The 15870-nt window shown below is 40.7% G+C and overlaps 1 protein-coding gene across 2 annotated transcripts in view; it reads right to left on the reverse strand.

Annotated features, from left to right (window-relative positions):
- Positions 1 to 466: 466 nt before the first annotated feature.
- The window catches only part of SCP2 (sterol carrier protein 2), a 164580-nt gene continuing 149176 nt past the window's right edge, over positions 467 to 15870 (reverse strand). For both annotated transcript variants that reach the window (XM_060140057.1, XM_060140058.1), the window contains 2 exons: positions 4761 to 4840; positions 467 to 1622 (listed from right to left, as the gene is read on the reverse strand). In XM_060140057.1, the coding sequence (XP_059996040.1) occupies positions 1527 to 1622; positions 4761 to 4840 (176 nt within the window). In that variant the 3' untranslated portion in view covers positions 467 to 1526. The remainder of the gene's footprint in view (positions 1623 to 4760; positions 4841 to 15870) is intronic.

The raw sequence follows: 15870 nt of genomic DNA on the forward strand, positions 1-15870 counted from the left end.
CAAACATCTAAACAAGCAAAATGAAACCACCTGGCTTTTTACCTCTGACCACCTTTGGGTGAAGTAAACGTGTTCACAGCAGAAAGGTGGGACCTGGATAACTCCCAAACAGTTCTACTGGGCTCTGAGTAGACTCACAGGATTATCAGAACAGAAGGGACCTTAAAGACCATCTTAAATGCCCTCTCGTAACAGGTTAGCAAACAGGCTAGCAAACAGTTAGCAAACAAGCTAGCAGACAGTTACTTATTTGCCTAAGAAAAACAAGACTCCTGGCTCCTAGTCAAGCGCTCTTTCCACCACAACACAGCACCTCCCTGATCAAGAGCTAGTGATTGATTATGCCAAAGTAACCAGTAGATAGTAGTCTACATAACACAGATCGTAAATCCCCAATGTTTCTCTTACTCTCCATCATTTAGAAAACCCTGAACAAAAAGAACATACACAATAAAAACAAAGGAGATGAGGAAGAGCTATTTTAATTTTCTATTAAACATTCTTCCAAAAACATTACTCTACCCCATATCTTACCGAGTTATTAGAAATAACATTAGCATTAGAAAAACTAGGAAGGTAAAAGTAGGGAAAACACATCACATGCCAAAGTCTGGTATGAAATTTACCTTTTAAAAAAAAAAAAGGAATAAAAAGCAATATTCCTTTAAATTGAATAAAAAAACAACTAGGAAGGTAAATTAAATGTGGCTTGTTAAACTAAACATATGAAAAGGGAAAATTATAACAAAGGAAGGAGAGTTTTACAAATTAAATTAATACGAGATTATAATTTGAAAACTGTGCATCTCAAAGCAAACTTTATTTGTTCAATTATTTTTAACAACAGTGTTTATGATTCTAATACACTGATTTTTTTCCAGGAAGGAAACTCACTTAAAAATATTTTTGTTTTAAAAAATAGGCCTGTGTTCAGCTATATATTTTTTCTCCCAAGCTTTGATCATATTTCTTTGATTTGGGAAGAAAATACTGTTTTGATGGCATGAAATGCAAAACTGTGAAGATTTTTTTAAAAAAACATCCCAGTACAGAATTTTAAAAATTATCAATGGAAAACAGATTAAGGTCATTAAGTGCACAACACTAATTACTGGCCAGCTACTGGTATTCTGTTTCTTCCCTAGTTCTCCCAAGGAAAACTGAATTAAATTGAATCTTCAGCAGAATAATCCTCAAATATACTTTATAAGCAAAATGAGAGCTTTCGTTTACATAGTTTTTGGATTTTGCTATTCCTAATTTTATTCTAAAACTCAATTTTACCCCAAACCACAATTACCATATTAACTTTGTAATGCACAGTTGTATGCAATTCAGCAAAGCAGTAGTACATCATCAGGTTCTAGTCACCCAGAGCTTAGGAAAAACAGGATTGGTCACACCCATTTAAAAACAAATACGCTATTTGCCAATGTGTAGTTTCAATCTAAGTTCTGACAATGAAATATATGGACATGTATCTATATATCTCATCTTGATTTTCAAAGGTAGGCAAAGAGAGTTCTTCACAGCTTAGCTTTGCCTGGCTGAAGCTGAAGATTTTGTAACTTCATAGCCAGACCCATGTTGCCAGTGATTTTCAATTTACCTTGAAAGAAGGCCTGTGAGGAAGAAGAAAGAAAATTTATCATTTGGTGTTTTTTGTTTTGAGACCGCTGATATTTCTAGACTATCCAGCCCTGAGATGATTTATTTATCCAGGTTTCTTCAACTTTCTTCAAAATATGAAACTTGGCTTTCAGGAATAGATTTAGAACCAGGGTCTTCAAAAGGACGCATTTGTAAAAGTCATGCTTTACACAGAGCCGTCAAAAGTCACATCTTTCCCAAATGTGTTCTCTTTAAAACTGAGTCTGCCTTTACCTGCCTTCCTCAAAGGTGGTACGTTTTCCAAATATTAGAGTGGATTCATACTAGACCGATTTTGTTTAAAAACATTACACATTTGTTCAGTGGGTCTGCTAGCAGGGAGAGAAAGCACATGCATAACACACTTATGAACTCTTGGGATTCAATTCAATGCAGATGAAATGTCACCATTTTTCTCCCTCTTTTTGGTCTACGTGATAAAGATTTATTCCCTACAGAGGGAGGCCAGGCAGACTGCTGAGACTGAGGTGCCTGTGTTAATCTTTGGCTCAATAAGAAGAATCAAACCAATCCCAAGTGCAGAGCCACAGTTTGTTCCATTTAACAACTGCCTGGGATTAGATCACATGATGTTTGCTAAATTTATCATGTAACAAAATCCCAGGAAAACTTTAAAGAAATAGCAAAATTGGGAACATAGCATGATTTCCCTGCTACGATCTCAGTCTTTCAACTCAATTCTTAAAATAAGGAAAAGCTACAGGAAAAGTTCTGGTAGTCTTAGCTTCCTAACAAGTATATTCATTAAGAAGTGAGGGGCTCTTCTGCCTCATCCATAGGAAATCTCAGAGCTCTGCTTTCTCTACACCTTCTGGTGAGGGTGACTAATTCCTTTTTTTTTCCTCCTCTGTCTGGACAAACTAAATATTTCTTTCTATATGGCACACAGCCTTCTGTCTGATGACTTTAAGGTCAGGTGTCTCAGAACACAATATATTTAACATATGTCCTTTAAAAATACGGACCAGTAGTACCTAGAAGAGAAACTCACCATATTTCCCTTTTCTTAATTAAAAGAGGAAATGACTTTTCACTTAATAATTATTACAGAGAAAAATGAGTCTTCACTTTTTAGAGAATTCGAACATAAGAGTCATTTAAATCTGGCCCCTAAGGTGTTCTACATTTGCTTTCTTCTGGAAAGCACATTGCTTTGTTTCAACCGTAGCCAAACACTGAAATTATAATTTCCACTGCATTTAATGGTTTCCAGTCAAATCTTCTACTGAGCATACGGGAAGGCCATTAGCACATTAACAGAAACGTCTCCTATTTTTATCTTTAATTCCTTTGGGTGCTAACAGGTGTTCAGGAAAAGTAAGCTGACACTTGACTCCCCAAAATGGGTGGTAAACAGATAAACTGAGAGAACGAGGGCAGCTGAGTGCGAAGCCTGACCACACTGCCAAGGAAGTGCATGGTGTGCACCGTGTAGTAAGCAGCGGTGGGTGGGAAGGAGGACGTCGGCCAACTCCGAGACTGGTGGCCTCTGTTCTGTCCAGATTTTTGGAGAGGGCACAGTGGGTGGAAATGTCAATGTCAATGGTGTGTATTCAGTTGAAACATCACAGATGCAAGTCTCTCACTTGTCGACGCATCAGCTGAAATATGCTTAGATGCTTAGAAAAAGCATTTTTAAAAGGAATATGAGTAGGAGTCAGATTTAGTTGTTTTATCCAATCTTTCAAATTACCAGGGTACCACAGGAACAAGACCTAAAACAAATCAGGCTGAGGCAACAACAAAAAAATAAGGTTACAGTGGAAAGCAGCATTTTAGCTTCCTTTGTGTTATCTATGGATAATGTATATCAAGTCTGCTCCACACTGTACAACTAAAGAGTATAAGAAGACCCTTGACAATCTGGGGGCCTGGAAAATCTACACAAGGCATAGAGACATTTTAGACAAATGCAAATTAATTGTGAAAACCCAAAACGCAAGGCATCATGCTAAGTTCTGGAGACACAAAGATGAACAAGATGTGCTTTGTTCCCTTGAGATACACACAATCTAATAGGGAAGAGATAGGCACATTATGACTAGTATAATGAGACAAGTGCCAGGCTAGCAGGCCAGTAAGTGGCCCAGAAGAGGGACTGACTATAGCTCCCCAACAATGTGGTAGGAAGTCTCTGGACATAACATCTAAGTTCATTTTGAAAGGCAAGGAGTTTGTCAAGGAAGGACAGCTCAGGCCAGAAAAAGAGCACGGGCAAAGATACGAAATGTAGAAGATCATGCCTTTGTTCACACCCGACCCTCCTTCTATCTGACGGCCCCTACTTGCCATCTGTGCACTGCTAACTCCTGATCACTCCCAGGACTCAGCCAAGCATCGTTTCCTCTGTGAAGCCTTCTCGATGGCCCGGGAAGATGTGGCTTCTCCTCCCTCCACCCTCCCTGACCTCAAGTAATGCAGGGCACCTTGGATATTTGGCTGCACTTACTCTTAAGTTGTTTTTTTTTTTAATTTATGTATTTTATTTATTTTTGGCCGCATTGGGTCTTTCTTGTTGTGTGCAGGCTTTCTCTAGCTGTGGTGAGTGGGGGTTACTCTTCGTCGCAGTGCACAGGCTTCTCACTGCGGTGTCTTCTCTTGTTGCAGAGCACGGGCTTTAGGCATGTGGGCTTCAGTAGTTGTGGTGCATGGGCTCAGTAGCTGTGGCTCGTGGGCTCTAGAGTGCAGGCTCAGTAGTTGTGGCGCACGGGTTTAGCTGCTCCACAGCATGTGGGATCTTCCCGGACCAGGGCTCAAACCCGCGTCCCCTGCATTGGCAGGCAGATTCTTAATGACTGCACCACCAGGGAAGCCCTGCACTTACTCTTTCGCAGACCTGTCTCGTACCAAATTGTGGACGCCCTGAGCATGGGAACTATTTCTTCTACATCTGGACATTTCCAGCACACAGGGCACTGTCTGGCACATCATTAGCTTCACAACTGTCATTTGTTAAGTGAACATTTGGGGAACACTGAGTTTTGTGGGTTTTTCCACTTTGCACTTTATGGGATGAGGTTGAGGTAGGTGATGAAGTGAAACGGGCTAAAACCCACCTAAGAAAAGGATATAAGCGCCATCATACTTACCGACTGAGGATTCATTTTACCAGTCATCAAAGCCAGTAAGTCCGAGTCAGCCATTGTAATTGTGCAGTCGGCCTTCTTATCTAAAACAGAGACATGCAGAAGGAAGGAGAAATGGGGAGTGTTCAGTTTCATGTATACATTTTAGTCAAAAGCCACTGACTGCCACAGAATCACATCCAGAATTAGTGTGGGCAAATGGGCACTCACATACACTCTATGGCAGCCTGGTGAAATGTGACATAAATCACAAGCAACCTCAATATTTAACAAGAGGGAATTTATTAAATAAATCATGGTATATTCATATAATGGGATACAATGCAGTCATTAGATGATGTGGATCTACATTTTATTGACCTGGAAAGATATGTATGTTATACTCTTCATGATACTGTTATATAAGCCAGTTACAAAACAAACTGTAAGAATGGACCCAAGTTTTGCTTAAAAACAGATATTCAATTATGTATGTATAGGAAAAACATCTGTAAACTTGGAGACCAATATATTAATAATAGCTACTGTGGCACACAGACTCTAAGGTGACTCCTGTAATCCCTGCCTTCTGGTATTCATGCCTTTGTATAATCCCCTACTCTCGAGTGTGGGCAGGACCTGTGACTTGCTTCTAGCCTGCAGAATGTGGCAACGGTGATGGGCTGTCATTCCTGTGTTCTGTTACACTGCATAAGACTCTGTCTTGCTGGCTCTCTCTCACTCTCCTGCTGACCTTGAATAAACTAGCTGCTATACTGTGAACTGCACACTGCATATGGAGAGGGCTACGTGGCAGGGTACTGACCTTTAGGAGCTGAGGGCAGACTCTGACCAATAACCAGTAAAAACTAAAGCTATCATTCTCACAGCTACAAGGAAATTAATTCTTCCAGCAACATCAGTGAACTTGGGCACGAACCACTTCCCCAGTCAAGTCTCTAGATGAGAACTCAGCCCTGGCCAACACCCTGACCGTGGCCTGCGACACCCTATGCAGAGGACCCAGCTAAGCTGTCCTCAGCCAACTTACCCATGGAAGCTGTTAGGTAATAAATAAATGTGTGCGTTGTTTTAAACCACTAAGTTTGTGGTAATTTGTTAGAAGATGAATAGTCATCTAGATCAGGGGTTAACAAACTTTTTCTGTAAAGGATCAGACACTAAATATTTTAGGCTTTGCAGGCCACTAGGTCTCTACTGCAACTACTCAACTCTGCACCTGTAGCACGAGAGCAGCCATAGAGAATACATACACAAATGAATGTAGCTGTATTCCAATAAAACTATTTTCAAAACAGGTAGCAGACCAAGATGGATAAGATATTTGCAACTCACAGATCTAACAGAGAATTTGTTTCCAGAAAATATAAAAAACTCCTATCACTCAATTAGAAAAGGTTAGATAGTTCAATACAAAAGTGGGCAAATAACGTAAACAGGCACAATACAAAAGATCTCCGAATGGTCAAAAAAAGCACATGAAACAGTGTTCAATTCCATTAGTCATCAGGAAAATGCAAATTAAAAGTACAGTTGAGATACTACAACGTACCTACTAGAATGAATGGCTTAAAAAAAAAAAAAAAGATAATACCCAGTGCTGGTGAGGATGAGGAGCAACTAGCAGGTCAGAACAATGCTGGAGGGTCTGGAAAACGGTACAGCCACTTTAGACAACAGTCTGGACATTTCCTAGAAAGCTAAACATACACATGCCATATAACCTGCCAATCCCATTCTTAGGTGTTTACTGAAGAGAAATGAAAACATAAATCCACACAAAATCCTGTATGTGGATGCTCATAGTGGCTTTATTCAAATAGCCAAAACCTGAAAGAAACCAAATATACTCCAGCTGGTGAATGGATAAACTACTCAGCAACAAAAAGGAATGAACTACTGATAATACATGAAAGAAGCAGGCTCAAAAAGCTGCAGACTGTATGATTCCACTTGCAGTTTACGACATTCTGGAAAAAGTGAAACTACAGGGACAGAAGTCAGATCAGGGGTTGCCAGGGCCTGAGGGTGAGAGAAGGGGTTTGATTACAAAAGGACATGAGGACATCTTTTTTTTTAAATTAAGGGTACTTTAATTAATTAATTTATTTATTTTTGTCTGTGTTGGGTCTTTGTTTCTGTGCGAGGGCTTCCTCTAGTTGTGGCAAGCGGGGGCCACTCTTCATCGTGGTGCACGGGCCTCTCACTATCGCGGCCTCTCTTGTTACGGAGCACAGGCTCCAGACGTGCAGGCTCAGTAGTTGTGGCTCAAGGGCCTAGTTGCTCCGCGGCATGTGGGATCTTCCCAGACCAGGGCTCAAACCCGTGTGCCCTGCACTAGCAGGCAGACCCTCAACCACTGCGCCACCAAGGAAGCCCCGACATTTTTTGGAAATATTCTGTATCTTGATTTTTGGTAGTGGCTATACAACTGTATGCATTTGTCTAAATTCACAGAATTGTACATCTAAAAAAGGTAGATTTTACTGTATGTAAATTATACCTCAATGAACCTGACTTAAAAAAAAAAAACTGACATTACCAAGTACTGTCAAAAATGTGGAGCAAATGAAACTCTCATATGATATGGAAGAGACTGTAGAATAGTATATCCATATCAAAAAACTGGCTATATGGTAGCTCATGACTTAGTATTTCTACGCCTGGTTATATGCCAAATGGAAATAAGTACATGTGTCCACTAAAAGACACATATGAGAATGTTCGTAACACCTTTATTCATAAGGCCACAAAATGGAAAACTGCGAAGATACAGCAACCATGAACTGAATAAATAAATTCTGGTGTATTCACATAGTAAAAATGAACTACTGCTATATGCAACAATATAATAAATCTTACAATGCTGAGTGAAAAAAGCCACACCTAAAAGAGTAAATATTGTATGGTTCCATCTATACGAATTTCCAAAATAAATAATATCAACCTATGGTGACAGAATTTGGAATAGTGGTTCCTTTTGGGAGTGGGTAGTGATGGGAGGTGGTGTCAGGGAGGTTTCTACAGTGCTGGCAACATTATGCATCTTGATCTGGGAGATGTGTTCATTTGTTAACATTTATCAGGCTGTACACTACAGATTCATGCCCTTCCTTACAGGCTAGACTTCAGAAAACTTTTACACAAAACAAAACAAAAAAAAAAAACAGGTGGTGGGATGAATTTGGCCCACAGGTCATAATTTGTCAACCCCTGATATAGATGGTAGGATTATAGGAGAGTAATTTTTTCATTTTGTTTCTCTATCTTTCCCAATTTTTTTTTGCACTTAAGTATGTATTACTATATAAAAACAAAGTTTTAAAAATATTAATTTTTTTATTGGAGTATAGTTGCTTTATAATGTTGTGTTAGTTTCTGCTGTACAACAAAGTGAATCAGCTGTATGTACGCATATATCCCCTCCCTCTTGGACCTCTCTCCCACACCCCCCATCCCACCCATCTAGGTCATCACAAAGCACCGAGCTAGCTATCTATTTTACACATGGTAGTGTATATATGTCAATCCTAATCTCCCACCCTCCCCATCTCCCCAGTGTCCACATGTCCGTTCTCTGTGTCTGCGTCTCTATTCCTGCCCTGCAAATAGGTTTAAAATATTAATTTTAGTCGTATAACCAAAGTATAATGCAAAAAAGGCTGTACCACAGAGACTCTAATATCTTATTGCTAAATCAGCAATGTCTACCTTGGACAAGTGCAAAAGGAAAAATTCACCAAGAAATCAAAATTTTCAGTAGTCAGTGTTTCAGGCAATCAATATAACAATAGTACTCTAATAGTACTACTACCACTAATATCAAATTACAGCCCAAGAGTTAGATAATCTGTGCCTTAATAAAAAAAGATAGGAGTTGCTATGGTCTGAATGTTTGTATCCCCCGCAAAACTCGTATTTTGAAATCCTAATGCCTGATGTGATGGTATTGGTAGGGAGGGCCTTTGGAAGGTCATGAGGGTAGAGCCCTTATGAATGGGATTAATGCCTTACAAAGAGGCTCCAGAGAGACCCCTAGCTCCTTCCATGATATAAGCCCACAGCAAGAAGGCACTGGCTATGAACCAGGAAGAGGGCCCTCACCAAACGGGACCATACTGATGCCTTTATCTAGGACTTCCAGCCACCAGAGCTGTGAGAAGTAAATTTCTGTTGTTTATAAGCTACCCAGGCTGTGGTATGTTCGATATAGCAGCCCAAATGGCCTAAGATGGGGGTAAACTATGAAAATACAGCATGCCTATATTATTAAGTAACGAAAACAAGATTGAAAATAAAAGTTTTTATTATATGTCTTAGAATGCAGGGATAGCCCACAAAAAGACTGTGATTCAATAGCCCCTCCATCTTTGCCTGTAACAAAATTTTCTCTTATTACTTGAAAAAAGGTCTGAAGTCTTAAAAATTAAGGTATTTACAACCTAGAAAATCCAGTTCTCTTGTAGATATATAACATCAAAGAGCAGGGAGAAAAAAAGTTAGCAAATTGAGATAACTCAACTTGATTCATAGTTGGATTAGATCCTAATATGCCAAAAAAAGGACTCATAGTCAATAAAAAGGTGACTTTAGGAAATAAATGCTGCTGCTGCTGCTGTTACTGTATCAGCATTTACTGAGCTCTCACTATGCCGATTACTTCACATACCTAGACTCATACAATAACCCTATGAGGGTCAGAGAGGTCAAACAACTTGCCCAAGGTCACACAGCTACTAAGTGGCTGAGCTAGGTATGAAAGCAGAATCCTGCTGCCAAAGCCCACACTCCCAACTCCTAAGCTCTATGGCTTCCCCCTGTTACAGGAAGAATACAAACATTCAACAGCTCAGTTTTTTGTTGTTTTTTTTTTGCGGTATGCGGGCCTCTCACTGTTATGACCTCTCCCATTGCGGAGCACAGGCTCCGGACGCGCAGGCTCAGCGGCCATGGCTCACGGGCACAGCCGCTCTGTGGCATGTGGGATCTTCCCGGACTGGGTCACGATCCCATGTCCCCTGCATCGGCAGGCGGACTCTCAACCACTGCGCCACCAGGGAAGCCCCAACAACTCAGTTTTAATTGAGCCTTCACCAATTCATCTGCATCTGATGTATCCCAGATGCTTTCTCAGCTCCCCTAGTCCTTTTGAGGAGTCACAGACAATTCCAATGTGTTTATGCAAAATTAATGTTTAATATATGGGTTGGGGAGGAAGCAATGATTTACTGAGCACTTACCATGCTAGGGGCTTTACATACCTTTTATCTCATTTAATCCCCACAACAGCTCCATGGATAGACATTATTCTCACCATTTTCTAGATGAGACAACTGGACTCAGGGAAGGTTTACACCTAGTAAGTGACAGAGCCAAGGTCTGAACCCAGGTTTCGGTATCTCCAAAGGCTATGCTCTTTCCCCTGTACCTTGGGGATGAGAGACTCTGAGGCCTTCTGTATCATGTTCCCCATTAAGGGGCAGGGTTGAGAACTCAAACAGGTGCTGAGAGGGAAGAATATACGAATGAAAGAATAATATATCGTGTTAAATTAATTAAAGTTGGCTTCCTGGAGATATGCAAGTCATTTCAAAGGAGAGGAGGGAGGGGCCGAATTCATGGAGAAACACCAGGCAGCAAGAAAAGATTATGGAAAAATGCACAAAGCCTAAAAGTCCTTGACATAACCATCTGTATCATTACCAAACTCCTAGAATATAAGCAAATGAAATATATTTAAGTAAATCTTACTTTGCTAACAGAAAGTAAACCTCTCAACAGTATGTACATGTCAAAAGATCTAGCAATTCTCTTTAAGATGCCAGTTCAAACTAGGACAGGTTATTAATGCTTTAACATAGCTGATCTCTAACAAATGGTCATTTGTTGGCTGATGTAAAAGGAGCTGGCAATTTCCCATGGTAGCTTTTACTGGTAAGTCCATATTTCACCGCCACTCCTAGCTGCCAACAAGTATCAGTTTCAGCAGAAATTCAGGGTAAAATCCCTTCAGGTATGGGATGGGGCACCTAATGTGGGGAGAGCTCGCTGCCAGGGTTCATATGCAGAGAGCAAGGTTTTTCTGAAAATTTGCCATATGTTTCCATAAGCATATAATCTTTCAAAACAAACAAACAATAACAACAAAACAGGAAAATTTTTCTCCAAAAATCTCCTTGGGGGCAGAGTCAAGATGGAGGAGTACGAGGACACAGAGTTCACGTCTCCTCACAACTAGGGCACCTACCAGGTACTGGTGGGGAACCACGGACACCTAAAGGGACGGGAGGAACCCCGAATGACCAGATGGGACGTGGCGGGGAGGGAGCAGGGAGGAGAAGTGGAGGTGGGACGGGACCGGCACCCTTGAGAGACGGCTGGGGGAGAGGAGGGGTTCTCACACCTGAAGGAGCCCATCCACGGTGAGGGGAGCAACGGGGATGGGGAGAGACCCTTGAGAGGCCAGAGGATCGGAAGGGAAGGCAGCCAGCATTTCCCCCACCCACTTGGGCCCTGGGGAGCCTACTGAGGTCCCGGGCATGATCCTCTGCCCTCCCAGACCCCCTCTGGCCGCCCGGGTCCTGAGGGCGTGGGTGGGGAGTAGAGGCCAGACGGGACCGGTGCACTGAGGGGCGGCTGGGGAAGGGTGGGGTTTCCACCCTCGGGACGGGCCCATTCACAGTGAGGGGATCAGCAGGGACCGGGAGGATGGGAAGGGAACTAGGCCAGCGTTTCCCCCACTCATTCGGGCACCTGGGAGCCTACTGTGGTCCCAGGCCAGATCCTCCGCCCTCCGAGGCCCCCTCCAGCTACACTGGGCCTAAACCCCGGCCCTGCACTCCCACCCAGGGCCTTACCTCTGAACTCCGCTGTCCGAGGCCCCCTCCAGCCATGCTGCCTTTTCCTGCCTCATGGATCCTGAGCATAGGCCCCACCCCAACCTAAGCTCTGCCCCCACAGCCAAGGCCTTTTCTGGCCCATTTTTCTTTTTTTTTCGGGGGGGGGGGGTTTGTGGTTATGTTTTACCTTGTTGTTTCACTTATATATATTTTTTTCTAACTTTAAAATTTTTCTAATTTTATCTTTTATTCTTTGTTATTGTACTGCTCCTTTTTTTTTTTCTTTTGCTGCGCCGTGCACCTTAAGGGATCTTGGTTCCCAGGCCAGAGGTCAACCCTGAGCTCTTGTGATGGGAGCACTGAGTCCAAACCACTGGACTAACAGAGAACCTCGGACCTCAGGGAATACTAATAAGAGTGAGATCTCCCAGATGTCCTCATCTCGGCACCAAGACCCAGCTCTATCCAACTGTAAAAACTCCAGCACTGGACGTCTCAGGCCAAACAACCAGTAAGAAGGAACACAGCCCCACCCATCAAAAAAATGAGACGAAAAAAAATATGTTACAGATGAAAGAGTAAGGTAAAAACCTACAAGGCCAAATAAATGAAGAGGAAATAGGCAACCTACCTGAAAAAAGAATTCAGAGTAATGATAGTAAAAATGATCCAGGGGCTTCCCTGGTGGTGCAGTGATTAGGAATCCGCCTGCCAGTGCAGGGGACACAGGTTCATATGCCGTGGAGCAACTAAGCCCATGTGCCACAACAAATGAGCCTGCGCTCTGGAGCCCATGACCCACAACTACTGAGCCTGTGTGCCAAGACTACTGAAGCTCACGTGCCTAGAGCCCGTGCTCCGCAACCTACCTGAAAAAAGAATTCAGAGTAATGATAGTAAAGATGATCCAGGGGCTTCCCTGGTGGTGCAGTGGTTAGGAATCCGCCTGCCAATGCAGGGTACACAGATTCATATGCGGTGGAGCAACTAAGTCCGTGTGCCACAACAAATGAGCCTGCGCTCTGGAGCCCATGACCCACAACTACTGAGCCTGTGTGCCACGACTACTGAAGCTCACGTGCCTAGAGCCTGTGCTCCGCAACAAGAGAAGCCACCGCAATGAGAAGCCTGCGCACCACAATGAAGAATAGCCCCCACTCACTGCAATAAGGGAAAGCCTGTGCATAGCAGTAAAGACGCAATGCAGCCAAAAATAAATAAATTAATTAATTAAAAAAAAAGATTATCCAAAATCACAGAAACAGGATGGAGGCACGGATCCAGAAAATACAAGAAATGTTAACAAAGACCTAGAAGAACTAAAGAACAAACAGTGATGAACACCACAATAACTGAAATGAAAAATATACTAGAAGGAATCAATAGCAGAAAAACTGAGGCAGAAGAACAAATAAGTGAGCTGGAAGACAAAATTGTGGAAATAACTGCCAAGGGGCAGAATAAAGAAAAAAGAATGAAAAGAATTGAGGACAGTCCTAGAGACCTCTGGGACAACATTAAACGCACCAACATTTGAATTATAGGGGTCCCAGAAGAAGAACAGAAAGAGAAAGGGTCTGAGAAAACATTTGAAGAGATTATAGTTGAAAACTTCCCTAACATGGGAAAGGAAATAGCAAACCAAGTCCAGGAAGCACAGAAAGTCCCTTCAGGATAAATCCTAGGAGAAACACACCAAGACACATAATAATCAAACTAACAAAAATTAAATCAAAAAAACAAAAAAAAAATTAAAAGCAGCAAGGGAAAAGCAAAAAATAACATACAAGGGCATCCCCATAACGGTATCAGTTGATTTTTCAGCAGAAACTCTGCAGGCCAGAAGGGAGTGGCAGGATATATTTAAAGTGATGAAAGGGAAAAACCTACAACCAAGATTACTCTACCCAGCAAGGATCTCATTCAGATTTGATGGAGAAATCAAAAGCTTTACAGACAAGCAAAAGCTATAAGACAATTCAGCGCCACCGAACCAGCTTTACAACAAATGCTAAAGGAACTTCTCTAGGTGGGAAACACAAGAGAAGAAAAAGACCTACAAAAGCAAACCCAAAACAATTAAGGAAATGGTAATAGGAACATACATATCGATACTTACCTTAAATGAAAATGGATTAAATGCTCCAACCAAAGGACACAGCCTCACTGAATGGATACAAAAACAAGACCCATATATATGCTGTCTACAAGAAACCACTTCAGACCTAGGGACACATACAGACTGAAAGTGAGGGGATGGAAAAAGATATTCCATGGAAATGGAAATCAAAAGAAAGCTGGAGGAGCAATACTCATATCAGATAAAATAGACTTTAAAATAAAGACTGTTAAAGAGATAAGGAAGGACCCTACATAATGATCGAGGGATCAATCCAAGAAGTAAGTATAACAATTATAAATGTTTATGCACCCAACATAGAAGCACCTCAATACATAAGGCAAATGTTAACAGCCATAAAAGGGGAAATCAAGACTAACACAATAATAGTGGGGGACCTTTACACCCAATTACAACAATGGACAGATCATCCAAAATGAAAATAAATAAGGAAACACAGGTTTTAAATGATGCAACAGACCAGATAGATTTAATTGCTATTTATAGGACATTCCACCCGCAAGTGGCAGAATACACTTTCCTCTCAAGTGCACATGGAACATTCTCCAGGATAGATCACAACTTGGGTCACAATCAAGCCTTGGAAAATTTAAGAAAATTGAAATCATATCAAACATCTTTTCTGACCACAACACTATGAGGTTAGAAATCAATTACAGGAAAAAAAAAACTGTAAAAAACACAAATACATGGAGGCTAAACACTGCATTGCTAAATAACCAAGAGATCACTGAATAAATCAAAGAGGAAATTAAAAAATACATAGAAACAAATGACAATGAAAACATGACAACCCAAAACATATGGGATGCAGCTAAAGCAGTTCTAAGAGGGAAGTTTATAGCAATTCAATCTCACCTCCAGAAACAAGAAAATCTCAAATAAACAATCTAATCCTATACTTGAAACAACTAGAGAAAGAAGAACAAAGAAAACCCAAAGTCAGTAGAAGGAAAGAAATCATAAAGATCAAAGCAGAAATAAATGAAATAGAAACAAAGAAAACAACAGCAAAGATCAGTAAAACTAAAAGTTGGTTCTTTGAGAATATAAAAAAAAAAATTGATAAACCTTTAGCCAGACTCATCAAGTAAAAAAGGGAGTGGACTCAAATCAATAAAATTAGAAATGAAAAAGGAGAAATTACAACTGACACAGAAATACAAAGGACCATAAGACTGCAATGACGACTATATGCCATTAAAATGGACAACCTGGAAGAAATGGACAAATTCTTGGAAAGAAAAATCTCTCCAAGACTGAATCAGAAGGAATTAGAAAATATAAACAGACCAATCACAAGTAGTAAAATTGAAACTATAACTAAAGATCTTCCAACAAACAAAAAGTCCAGGACCAGATGGCTTCAGAGGTGAATTCTATCAAACATTTAGAGAAGAGCTAACACCTATCTTTCCCAAACTCTTCCAAAAAACTGCAGAGGAAGGAATGCTCCCAAACTCATTCTACGAGGCCACCATCACCCTGAAATCAAAACCAGACAAAGATACTACAAAAAAAGAAAATTAAAGACCAAGATCACTGATAAATATAGATGCAAAAATCCTCAACAAATACTAGCAAACAGAATGCAACAACACATTAAAAGGGTCATACACCATCATCAGGTGGGATTTATCCCAGGGATGCAAGGATTCTTCAATATACACAATCGTATTTTCTGTAGTGGTATGCTTTGATTCCCTTTTTGTTATTTTTGTGAATTTACTGTAAGTTATTGCTTTGTGGTTACCACGAGGCTTACATAAAATAGCTTATAGATATAACAGTCTTTTTTATGTTGATAACAATTTAACTTCGATTACATACAAAACTCTACCTTTCTCTTACCCTCCTTTTATGTTTTTTTATGTCACAATTTAGATCTTTTTATATTGTGCTTCCATTAAAAATTGTTGTTATAAACTAAAATATATATACATATATATATACACAAATCAATGTGATACAACACATTAACAAATTGAAGAATAAAAACCATATGATCATCTCAATAGATGCAGAAAAAGCTTTTGACAAAATTCAACACCCATTTATGATAAAAACTCCCCAGAAAGTGGGCAGAGAGGGAAACCACCTCAATGTAATAAAGGCCATATATGACAAACTCACA

Source organism: Lagenorhynchus albirostris, chromosome 2, assembly GCF_949774975.1.
Source record: "Lagenorhynchus albirostris chromosome 2, mLagAlb1.1, whole genome shotgun sequence".
In the NCBI taxonomy this organism is placed as follows: domain Eukaryota; kingdom Metazoa; phylum Chordata; class Mammalia; order Artiodactyla; family Delphinidae; genus Lagenorhynchus; species Lagenorhynchus albirostris.